This window comes from Tinamus guttatus, unplaced genomic scaffold (assembly GCF_059628265.1).
Source record: "Tinamus guttatus ecotype Peru unplaced genomic scaffold, ASM5962826v1 Tinamus_guttatus_pri_ptg000383l, whole genome shotgun sequence".
NCBI lineage: Eukaryota > Metazoa > Chordata > Aves > Tinamiformes > Tinamidae > Tinamus > Tinamus guttatus.
In genome coordinates, this window is record NW_028288917.1 from 7,846,684 (window position 1) to 7,859,249 (window position 12,566).

At 39.0% G+C, this 12,566-nt stretch overlaps 1 protein-coding gene across 1 annotated transcript in view; it reads right to left on the reverse strand.

Annotated features, from left to right (window-relative positions):
• The window catches only part of LOC104580569 (dystonin), a 133,479-nt gene extending 120,914 nt beyond the window's left edge, over positions 1 to 12,565 (reverse strand). Inside the window, exons 1-16 of the mRNA XM_088530624.1 lie at positions 12,494 to 12,565; positions 11,738 to 11,833; positions 11,528 to 11,655; positions 8,592 to 8,685; positions 8,127 to 8,281; positions 6,743 to 7,208; positions 6,519 to 6,647; positions 6,232 to 6,309; positions 5,962 to 6,123; positions 5,766 to 5,870; positions 4,273 to 4,368; positions 2,830 to 2,955; positions 2,282 to 2,434; positions 1,873 to 2,027; positions 1,497 to 1,623; positions 123 to 306 (exon numbers count right to left, since the gene is read on the reverse strand). Of these exons, the coding sequence (XP_088386750.1) occupies positions 123 to 306; positions 1,497 to 1,623; positions 1,873 to 2,027; positions 2,282 to 2,434; positions 2,830 to 2,955; positions 4,273 to 4,368; positions 5,766 to 5,870; positions 5,962 to 6,123; positions 6,232 to 6,309; positions 6,519 to 6,647; positions 6,743 to 7,208; positions 8,127 to 8,281; positions 8,592 to 8,685; positions 11,528 to 11,655; positions 11,738 to 11,833; positions 12,494 to 12,565 (2,326 nt within the window). The remainder of the gene's footprint in view (positions 1 to 122; positions 307 to 1,496; positions 1,624 to 1,872; positions 2,028 to 2,281; positions 2,435 to 2,829; positions 2,956 to 4,272; positions 4,369 to 5,765; positions 5,871 to 5,961; positions 6,124 to 6,231; positions 6,310 to 6,518; positions 6,648 to 6,742; positions 7,209 to 8,126; positions 8,282 to 8,591; positions 8,686 to 11,527; positions 11,656 to 11,737; positions 11,834 to 12,493) is intronic.
• Position 12,566: the final 1 nt, after the last annotated feature.

Consider the following 12,566-nt stretch of genomic DNA (forward strand, 5'->3'; position numbering starts at 1 on the left):
TTAACAAGATCTATATGATAAAACTGGGCATTCACTACAGTCCACATTTAGATAGCAGATTCTATTACGAACTACAACCTCTGCTGTGGTTACCTTTTCCTTTTCTCAGCAAAGTGTTTTACCTCTTTCTGCAGATTTCAGAAGTTCTTCATAGTACTGCTTGCAAACATTAACCTCCCTTTCCAACTGGGCTGTATCGGAGCTGGTAAAGATTTTGGACTCCTGGCTATCTTCCACAAAGTCATCAAAGCGGGACTGCAGATTGCTTAATACCTGCTGATGTTCACCTGGCAACATTGTTTTTATCTGCAACAGACAGATTATAAACCCAAGGACAAGTCAGCAATGATGAAAAATTCTGACAGCTGCCTGCGAGACCTTCTTTATTTATTTATTAAATCTAAAACCAGTATTTTCTGATCTGCTAAATTAAAAAAGAGTTTTGATCATCCTCCACAAAAAACTCAGGAATATATGGGAACTGCGTGGGCAAGGAAAACTGCCAATACTTCCCTCAAAGTGCTAATGGCAGATGGCTGCTTTTAGGCTAGAGTTCACTTGATGGAAATCAGAACATTAGCTAAAAAAAGAAGTTTACTCTAAAATTCTTCTCCACCTTTAAAGCCAGTATTAACTCTGCATTAAGCCACCCGCATGAGAGACCATTTCTCTACCTGTGCCATATGGCAAAATTTGGGCAGCCAGCAACAGCTTCAGAAGAAGGGCCATTTCCACAATGATTTCACACTGCCTCTTTCAAACAGCAACTGGAGAAATTTGGAGTGAATACATCGTTTGGGGTATTACAGATTCTAATGCAACAGCTTGAAGGCAGGTTTTTGCCAATCTTGTCATATGCCCAATAATAAAGTATTATATTAAATAGTGTCATGCTGTACATCTAATACTGTAAATGTCAGCAATCTCACAAGGTTCTTTTAGCCAGAGATAATGATATTTTTACCTGTATCAGGATTTTGTTTCTAATCAATTGATACCAATCAGCTACTTAACTGTTCAAACTATAGATAAGCATGAGTGAAAAAAATGAACATAATGAACATTCAAGAGTAAATGCTTCATTTCTCTAAGAAGTTGCACTATAAAGAAATAAGGAGGGACAGAAGGGAAGGGTAGAGGGAGATGCCACAAAGAATATCCTTAGCCTAGTGAATCTAATGCCTCTCCCCAGATCTCTTTAACACTTTTGCTTTCCAGAGATCCTGTCCCTCAAGGGAGAAAAGGACGAGCATAGGCAGATTAACACTAAGGCTAAACTTGCTTTAATGATATAACCTCCGTGTGCCTTCCTAACATGTACCCAAGCATGCATCATGGTGGCAACCTGTGTGGTCAGGACCAGCTACTTCCACAGGAAAGACAAGGGTTGCTGTAAAGTGCTGATTACAGCACAGGGTACCTGGGTGGCACAGCCTGTGGCTGTCCAGCACGCGGCTAAGAGCCCCCCGCAGCAGGAGGGCCAGCAGGGCACATACCGAGGCCACGTTGCCCGCGCGCACCGCCTCAATGGCGCTCGTGAGGTACCGCCAGGAGACCACGCTCTTCATGTTCACGTGAGAGTCGTGCCACAGGGCCAGAACGTTCTGGAACTGCTGCTCAATCCTGGAACGCAGAAAGACAGACTCCCATTTTAGGTTAGAAAACCTGCTTTACACTGGAATCACTTGGGACGTGAGGGGAAAAAAAACAGGCATTTTAACCTGAATTTCATATAAATGAATTTAAAAAGAGAACTGTTTCCTTGGCTCTAACACAAAGGGACTGCTGTTTCTCTACATAAAGAAACAAGCACATTTGTATTAAAAATACATTACAGCTACATACTTCCTGCAGTTTTCATTTCGCCCCTACCTGTTGGCTGTATCTATTGCTTCTTTGTTTGGTGGAGGAACTGTAAAGCACACAGATGGAACCATGGCTTCGTTACCACTCGGGCTAATGACTTTCCATTTAGCACGATGCGAATTGTTTGCTAACACACATTCATCGTCTTTGTAAATAGTTATCTAATATTAACAGAAAAGCAGAACAATTCAATGAGCTAAGCATTCAGAAATACTTTTAAAAAGCACTTTTGTAAGCAGTGTCATCCAGTAAGCAACAGAGCAACAAAAACCAACAAGGCAACAGAGGGATTTGCTGCTGTTTATGAATGTGGAAGACATTTGGAGCCCAGTGTTTCCCAGGAACGTGGTAATTAATTGAACTTTAGCTGAATTCTCATGTCTGTGATTGATCTTAGGATATTCAAAGTTCTAACCTCAATTTGTCTATAGTCACAGATGGCTTTAATTGGGATGGATGTTTTGAGTAGACAGTCCGGATTCCTTGGCTTCAGCTGAATTATTGCCTTTGCTCTTCCCACAAGGCCTGCCACTGTGCTCTTATACTGTAAAAGCTGCTCTTTTTCTTCCTAAAAACAGTCAAGCAAAGAACACATCATGAAAGGTGGCCAGAACCCAGTGCTGGTTTTTTGATGCTATTAGCTTTTTTCTGATTTTTTTTACTATGTTTCTTAAAAGTAATGCATTTTACAAGAACAGAAGTACCGTTCTGAAGTCAGTGGTTTCCCACAACATTTGCTATTGTAAAATTAATTAAATAAATAAATATTTAAAGGGCATGAAAAGCAGCCACTAAACAAGGACAATTGTGGCTATTTAATTAGAAGTTCTAAAATGGTCATTTTTTATTCCTTCCCTTTAAGGGAGTAATTGCAAAGCATGGATTTCAAATCCAACTACAACCCATAGAACACTTTACTAACTATAACTCATATTAGTAAGATCTTTACATTCTTTTTCTTACCATTGATTCCTGGACAAGGTCTTCCAGCCTATGAAGGCTGCTGGATCTATCACAACTGTATTTTCGGTATATGGCATCCTTTAGATTCTTTAAATAGTCCATGGCCTCTTTGGCATCATTGAAAAACTAGGATGAGATAAATATTTTGATTATTCTTAAAAAACCTGAAAAGTATACAAATAGCTACACTAAAAAGTGTCTTTTTCTTTTTATTATTTTGCCTTTTGAAATTGTTTTTTTTTCACAGTAGTTTGAAGTAACTGGTGTACCACATGACAGTATTCGTGATCTCATATCTAAATGTCCACTCCAAGGAGGCACCCACCTTTGCTACTTCTTGGAACATGAGTTACTTGCTCTGCTATCTTTATGCATAACACATTCAGCAGTTGCTGAGCATTAGGCAAGTACTGTTCCTGCAGGGTAAAGATTTTCTGAAATGATTGTTACCTTCTTGGAATTATAATTACTTTCACATAGAAAGCACGTATGAAGTTTCTAAACTGCAGCAAACAAGCTACAGAACTGAGGAGGAGTGCCCATGCGGGGAAAGAGGGGAAATGAGCTGCAACCCTTGGCACTACAACACTGTGTGTGCATCTCCACTGCCAAACTGGGGTCGTGGATGAGGTGACTGGGGAGGGAAAGTCCTGTGATAATCCTTACCCCCTCTATCCCTGAAACCTCATTTCTCAAACCCAGAATTCTCATTTCTCACTCCTACCAGGGGAAGCTAAAATGTCCCAATTTTGTCTTTTCCTTTGCCCCTCTTTCCAGACCTTTGGCTCTCACCCTTCTCAGTCCTAAAGGCATCTCATCCCAACACTTTCTTCAATCACCCATGCCAGAAGACACTAAAGATACTTATTTGGTAAATAGATAATGTTTTTCTAAATGAAAAAACCCTTATTTCTTCCACGCTCATGTATATTATTGAGTAGTGCATCATTTGCTGAGTACACAGAGTTATAATCAGTAAAGCAATTTCTTGGACATCTCTCTTGTTGGGTTATTCTCTGCACTGCTTACTACTAATGCTGTATGTTCCAGATCTATCTGGTTAGACCAGGAACCAGCACCTAGATATTATTCCTTGGCGTTCAGTAACCAGCCTCTTTTCTACACCCGATCACAGAAGCTTTATCCACTGCACTTCTGCATGAAACATACAGAACTTGGCTTCATTATCAGGTTCTATTTCCACATGCACCTATGTCAATTGGCAAAAACATCTCACCAGATTTTCATCTGCTGTAAACCGATGTAAACTGTAGAAAAGACAATGCCAGTGTGCTATCTTATTGTGGGAGTATGCCTCGTCTAACAACTGTATATGACAAATTTCAGTTTCACAGCTATGCTGAGAGAAGATCTAGAATTTTCAGTGAAACTTCTGGACTATGATCATAAGACATTCACATTTGTACTGATTCATTTTCTTACCTCGAAATATGCAGCATTTTCTCTCAAATGTTGTTCAACACAATGACAGAGCTGCAGAATCCAGCTCCACTGTGTCTGCATTGCAGCTCTATAGGCCTGTTAGGGGGAACAAAGAGGTGTTACAAAAGGAAAAAAAAATGAATATGTTTTGGATTCAGGAGAAAAAAGTAATGTTGCATCTAGACCTGATATCCCTACCCATGAAAAGTGAGTTGCCACTAAAACAAATCTCCATTAGACATGAGCACTGAATATATACACACACAGAGAAAATGTTTTTGTGTAATATTTGTAAGAATTTGTAAAACTGTAGCATTATGAGAAGGATGTGTCCTACGCTGCCTGGTAATGCTGTCCCTAGAGATGCACTGCACCAATAATCACCAGTAGAGGGTACTCTTGACATCTCTAAAGCAGGCAAAAATCTCCATTTCTGAACTCTCAAAGTGAAGTTAAAGGAATCTTTTTGTCCACTTTAATGATTCTCAGACTAAGCCATCAATGCACACAGATTATTCTGCAATGGTGACAATAATTCTTTAAATATTTTTTTAAGAATATTTTAAAGGTGTCCCCACAACATAATATTATTGCAGACATAAAAACCTACTACACACATGCAATGGCCTGGTTTCATAATATCTATGTTTAATATATTCATATATTAACATACTACGCCAATAAATGCATATTAGTAACAGCATATACTTTTAAATTATATAATCCCCTATACTACATAAAAAAATGACTCGGGGTATGGAACATAAGGAAAGGGGTTAGGGTTTCTTCATCACAATTTTCTGCTGTTACGATCTTTACCCCGCCACTGCCAGTATTTATTCTTTTCTTGAAAATCTACAGTGAAAATTAATTGACATTGGAAACTCATTATAATGCTACAGTATCTACAATAATTTTTTGATAAAGAGATAATTTGATTCAAGCCTGAAATAAACCACATTACCTAGTAACATTCTGACGTCCAAGCAAATCTTGTAATTTATTGACCAAAAGATCCAGGAAAGCAGTCCTAAAACTTAGCAGGAAGCAATACTAACAGTAGGTGACTGGAAGTGCTCTCCTGAAACTTCCTCCAGTTCAATGTGAGGGAAACCACATAAGGGTTATTTTGTGCCCTCAGTCTGCCAGTGCAATTTGTAACAATAATTACAGAAGCTTTATGCAAGTCCACAGGCAGAAACGTCTGTACAGACCAACTCTTTACATCTTCATTTTAGACTTTTGTGGGATTTTTGTCTAAACAATGAGGACTCCAAAATGTAACCATAATTGTACACAAATGCTTATGGTTTCTGGTAATTGAAAGACAGAGGTACGTAGGAGACACTGAAGAGAAGAGAAAAAAAAGCTTCATTATCCACTCTTGTTGAGTAATTTCCTATGAGTTAGCGCTTCCCTTCTTTTCCCTCTAAATCTAAGGCCTATTAAATCAGCATTGTTCTCTTGTGTGTGTGCTGTGTTTAATAACTTACCTCAATGGTTAGCCTGGCTGGGTGATTTTCAAGAAGCAATTGTTCAGCTATTTCTTGAACGGATTTAATAACTTCTTCTTTTTGATCAAGTTCTCTCATTAATTCCTTTTTTTTTCAAAGAACATAGAAATATTTTAGAAATGCTAAAATATTACAGGTGACTTTATTACCTCCGGATTATAAGACCAATACATACTGCATGATATTCCTTTTTTCTTGCTATATTGGTGTTTCTGTCACTCCAATCATATGCAACCTCTTCCTCTTCTTTTTCATTCAGCCATATCAGCTCTCTGGTAGCACGGGACACAAAACTGTGAAGAGTCTCTAGGTGCCTCTCCTGATTTCTTGAGGTGTTCTTTATTTGGAAAAAAAAAAAAAAAAGGAAGAAGATTTATAAACCGCCCCCTACCAAAGACAATGCACACTGAGAAGCTGAACATCCAAAGAGATAGGACGGACTTACCAGAAGTTTTGCATACTGACTCTCCAGTTTGTGCAATTTTTCTGCATAACTGAGTTTAAGAGGGGCTGTCATTTGAATCTGTATTTGGTAGACAAGGTGAAAAAGACAACAAAAAGATTAAACACGTTATGTTCACAATTACATCTCCTGATTTTATGCTGTCATTTGGAGATCAGAAGTAAAAATAAAGCTAGTCCCAGAAACCTGCACAGTTCCATTATTCATCCTTACTTCATAGGTCATTCACTAAAGGAGTAATCCAAGAAATTAAGAACATGGTGCTTTACCTCACTGATTTTTGCTTCTTTAAGGCTAGATTCAAATTCCTCAATAGCTTTGTGGACATTTTTGTGATTTTCTAAATGGCTTTCAACACTTGGCAAATCTGAACCCCATTCTGCTCGATCAAGTTGCACCTTACAAAAAAGAAGGAAAAGGAAAAAAATCAGTGATGACTTACAGGGAACTAACGTAAGAATTAGAAGTAGACTATTTCCATAAAGATTGTTACCTGCATTTCTTCCACCCAGCTTAATAGATCCTGGACAAATTTCATGTTGACTTCTTCTTCTGTTAAATTCTGGTCCACAAAAGCTGATTTCATCAGAGGTTTTCTGATTTGTGTCAGTTTGAGTGTTTGCAGACTCCCACCATCTACTCCTGTCATGTAGCTTTGAATTAACCGTGGTGACGGGAGGCCTGGTGTATAGGCAGGAGTGATGGCTGGTGTCAGTCTGGAGGTAAGACCCGGCGAAAGGCCAGATGTCAAACTGGAGGAAGTCAAAGAAGGTGTGAAGCCTTGGGTCATTGTAGCACTTAATTCTGGGGTTAGGCTTGTTGTAAATCCCGAGTTTAAGCTTTCGGTTATTCCCGATATCATCAGCTTTGTCTGCTCCGTCGTCAGTGCGTGCCCCTTGTTGTACAAGGAAGAACATTCAGTCCTTATAGCTACCAGGTCATCACGAAGTTTTGCAACCCTATTAAAAAAAAAAAAAAAGGCCAAACTAAGCAGAAAATCCTTGAAACTAATGCTTGTGATAGCTTTTTCATGCTCAACTGAGTGGCAGTACCAATTCACACAATCTCTTAAAATTTAAGTCAAAATATTTATACGTAAGCACTCACATCAGAAAGCATTTGCTATATCACCTTGTAGTTACACAAATACACAAATATATACAAAAATACGTATATTTGTGAAAATACACAAATAGCAGAAGAGCAAATTGAGCAACGACCCAGGTAATCAGCACAGAATGGCCCCTAGCAGTTACCCTAGAGAGTTAAGGAACCATCAGCAAAGGAAAAATCTACAAGATGCCACATGTTGTGGTAGATCCAATATTTACAGTTAACTGCTATGGCAGCTGTTACCTGCTTGATCTCACCTAGTGCAAGATGAATCCTGACAGATTTTGGTACCACTTTTTCATAAAATTACATTATCCTGGTAAGTTGTATCTTTCTGCTAAGACTGTACACGCCCTCGTCAGTGAACTAATGTTACCCAGCTGTTTACCTGGGAAGATTCCTAAAGCTGTCTCACCTGCCTACAGAAATATCACCTACATTTTTTAAATCAAAGTTAGAGAGTCCTAAAATGGTTTTAGCTATAGCACATGCTACTTTTTTTTTTACACTCAGATAGCTATATAAATTTAAATCACATTCTGGTGAACTATTTCATTTCCACACATGAGTACAACAGATCCTTTTATCCTCAGTAAATTTTGTGGCCATCGTACCCACTGGAATACCTGACAATCTTCAATTGGGTGCCAGTGCAACAGACTGAGAAATGTATTCCTAGACATAAAGACTTAAAAAAAAGCCATCCATAGTGGTTATCCGTATTTGGGACACATTTATTCCTATAAATGAACACTCTAAAATACCTCTGCACAAGCTGGTCTGCCTGATAGTATTTTCCATCGATAAGAATTTGGGCATCAATCACTTGCTGACGGAGCATATTCTCAGATTCAAGAAGATACCCGGCTATCTCTGCCTCATTCTGGAACTGGAGTCCTGATTCTAAACGCTTGGCATCCTGAATAAATAAAAGAGAGTCATTAAAACCTGAAGGTAAACCAAATAGAAAAGAACTGTATGAAATATTAACTTTTCTGTATTTTTTTCAGGATCTTAAAACAATTGTGAAACATTTTATCTAACAACTTAAAAAAAAAAACAACAGAATTTTGGGCATTTTCTTAATGAAACAGCAAGGTAAACAAAATAGATCAACAAAAATGAAAATACCAGCTGTTAAGTACACACTCAAAAATCTTAAAAGAATAGGTTTCTTGAAGCAGTAAGTGCACTGAGGCAGCCCAGTAAAGCACCACGGAGAGACTTACAGCCTGCAGAGCGTTCCGGGCAAGGATCAGCTTGTCCTCACAGCTCAGGCTGTCCCGCTGGATTCGGTTTGCAATCTGCTGTAGCATCTCCAGCCTGAGCATTTGGGAGAAACAAACGAGCATTAATGCTAGTTACTATACATGCTTGACTTTAAAAGAAAGACCAAAAGGGAAAAGAAAAAGAAAGAAAACAGCATCTTTCAGAAAACAATATTATGCCATGTTACCTAGTTCCATTTAAGGCGCCATTACCAAAGCTTATACAAGATTTAACCAATGTAGGGCCACAATTAACTGAAAGGAAATTCTCATTCGAGTCGGTGCTGGTTCGAGCACCGGTACTGTTGCTGAACAGTGAATCACTGCTGTGATAGCTGTAACTACTGCTATTCATTTTCACATCCAGAGCACCGATCCCGGGGGCTCTTCGCATTTGCTGAGAAATGAAAAAGATCAAACTCCTACAGAACGTACAGCTTCTAGGGGTGAAATTCCACTACTGGCTTTGGAAGATGTAGCACGCCCTCTTTAAATAGGCTCCAGGATGCATATTCAAAGCCAGCAATTAACCCTGTGCCAGCTCTTGAAAGGGCTTGGCCCGGGGCTAGGGACGTAACTTGCTTTTGGCTTCCCTACCTTGTGCTCAGGCTTTGCAAGTACGGACTAGGCAGCAGCACTAGGGCGTCTCTAGCAAACAGACGTGCCAAATATTTTGCTTAAGTGTCACTAAATGTCTATAAGCCAAATAAGAAAAATATGCATTTAAAGAAACATTTTGTGTTTCTCAGACTTGCTAAATGAAGAGCTTCAAACATGACAGAGGTTAGAGAAACACCGTGCCCTCCACTCTTACACAAACTTCATGTTGGGTTGATTCCTTTTCTTTCAAACAGAACTACAGAATAAAAAACTGTGGCAATATCACAGTTAGCCAGCTCTTAACGGGTTGATTTCAGACACCTGTACATCATCCAAGCCGCCATCATTACACCACTGTCCAAATACACGTTCAGTTAACTTCTCTGTTCCACTAACCCATCCCCCTGCAATTTTCCAGTTAATTTCTTCCACATTTTTCCAACTATGGCCCTTAGCTTTATAATTTAGTTTAAAACTTGTGTGTTTTGGTGATTTTTCAGTGTTTCAGCTCTTTCTTTTTGAACTCACGGAAAAAGACACCCACAGTCTAGGACGATTTCGTTTAGGCCTAGGAGCACAGCATAGGCACAGACACACCCCTGAGAAAATTGTGAACTCTGCTGATTTTGAAATAGAAGTTTGCTGCTGTCCTCAGTAACATCAAGTTAATTTGGATCCCGAACACCAGTCTGGCCACACACTGCTCACCTGCACTAATACTTTCAGGCTTTGAGGTAAAGTTTTAGTTATTCATCAAATTTCAGTCTTCACTCGGGTGTCATTTTGCTCCACCCCAGAAGCTGTACCAGAATATCACCACCACACATCATGGTAATATGGTAAATAAATGGAGCAAGGTTTGTTCCCTGATCAAATGATAATTTAACTTTATCACTAAATCGGAATCATTTAACTTAACTTCCCTCTCATTTTGTAGCAAACACCGAATTCAGTGACTGTCACTACATGATCTGCCACTTTAAATGTATTTATGTTGAAATATGGGAGTCTATGTTTATTTATGCCTATTTCTGCACAGACCATATGAAAAATAATAATAAAAAAGACATAATTTAATTTCTCAATAAAGAGTTTCTGCAAGTGTTAATAGAACTCCTTCTGGTGAGGGCAGGCACCACCTTTGCTGTTGGCACATTAGTACGGATCCATTTACAAGGCCTAGCAGACTGTATTTCTCCCACTGCCTTCTCATGCTGGGCTTTGCCTTGTGGGGATCCCTTTGATTCCTGGATCAGAGTTTCTTTTGCAGCAGCTACCACAAGGATGCTGTGAATCAGCATCTCCCTGAGATTCAGCCATTACAGCCATGCTCTTGCTTTGGTAAACATGACTGGTATTTAAGCAGCTCTGCCCCTCTTTGGGATTTTCTCTTACTAAAATCGGTCTTTTTGCAGATTTCCTATACAATGGAATTACTTGCAGCTAATTTCAAGCACCTGAATCAGAGAGCATAATCACCCTATTAGAACTAGAAAGTCAGTGTCAGGATTCATTAGAAAGTGATTCACAACTTGATCCTTCCATTTGAATGCTTGAAATGGAGCAGAGTGAATCCAGACCGTGTCATCTCTACCTATCTATACTCTAAAGCATTACTCAATTAAATTAATTAATTAACAAAAGGGTAGTTTTTCTCTGAGATGCATGAAAGGGCAGCCCCTGTTTCTGCCACAGAACTCCAAGAGGAATCAACAATAAGCAAAAACTCTTAGGCTGCATCAACAGTTTAAAACTGCTTGGAATGTAAAAAATCACAGCTCCTAGTGATGTCCAAAGCTTCGTGTCACACCTGCGACACCCTGTGAGAAACCTGTGTGCTCTTCACATCTACTTCCTGTGCTCCTGAGTACAACCAGCTTTTAAACAAGTCCACAACAGGGCTTTCACCGCCTTGCTATGCCCGAAATGAAATCTGCATTAATGTAAAGAATAAGGCTGTTGCTTATCTGGAGTACACTCCAAGTGAGATGGTGAAGTAACAGAAACCTGGCTCGGACCATTTGCACAAGGGAGGATGCTATAGTTACGTCCACGCACTCTGATGGCACTGATGGCACTACTCTTCATTAGGACCTTCTCAAACCCACAGTATTTCTCCATGGCACTGCTGCATGGTGCACCTGAAGATCTCTAGTTCTCAATAAAGACAGAATTAACCAATCTAACAAAAAATAATGTGTACTCTATCATGGACAAAGCTATTCACAGATTTCAGTGTGAGGTAAAAGAGCAGAAAAAAATATTACCCAGGCCCGCCAACCTTCCATCAGCTTTACCTTTCCACTTCTGGCCGAAGGGTTTTCTCTCTCTCCAGCATGGCAATAATAAGCTTCCCCCACTCTTTTTCTATATCGTTTGGATGATAGCCTTGAGCGAGTTTGATGCGTCCAAATTCTATCCAGACCTTTAAAATTCATACATATTTGCTATCAAAAGTGACCAAAAAAGAAACTTTCACACATATCGCAATATATATTAAAACTTACCTCTAGCAGTTTATATAGACGTTTAATTTTTGATTTATCTATCTCCTTTGGTGGAATTTCTGTTTCTTTAAACAGCAAATATTGATTATAAAGTGCCTATAGAAACATAAAAATACCATCAGCTTTTCCTTATTGTGAATATAACCAGCCCCCTCCCCTAGTATTCTTCAGTAGCTTACTTTCTTCTATTGCTTTACTTAACTTTTGTGAAAAAATGATCAGCAATGAACTAAAATTTTGCTTTGGATTGTTCATATGCCAGGAAAACATTTCTTGTACTTTAAAAAAGGTTAAGGAGTAGATTTTCAACATGCTGTCTTTTCCAGCAAGAAAACAATTGCCCAGCTACTAACATATGTGTGAGAGTGATGCTAGTGCATACTATATGCTTTACTTTTGATTACCATCTGGATTGTCCAAAAGAACTTTTGAAGGAACAGATGGTATCATTCTTCCTCTATCTTTCTTAAGAATCAAATTCAGCTTATGAAGACATATATGGAGCTCTTAAAGAGGGTTTCCATATAGAAACCCGGTTTGTCCCATCTCTATCACTTAAAATACTGCATGCCAGAAACCCTGCAAAGATCACCTGAACTTTAAAACTATTTAATGAAAACCTACATGGCCATGATGATTGATACTGTTCTCCTGCTCAGTTGTCTAAATCAACAAGCACTTCGTTTGTTCAAGGATGCTTTGGGTAAGTAACATACAGTGTCACGCCACTGAGGCAATTAAGGGGCTGCATCTCACCTTCAATTCCGCAGGGTTGTTGGGAAATCCTCTGTCAGACATTATTGTAACATGGTGTCTGATCCACTGCATG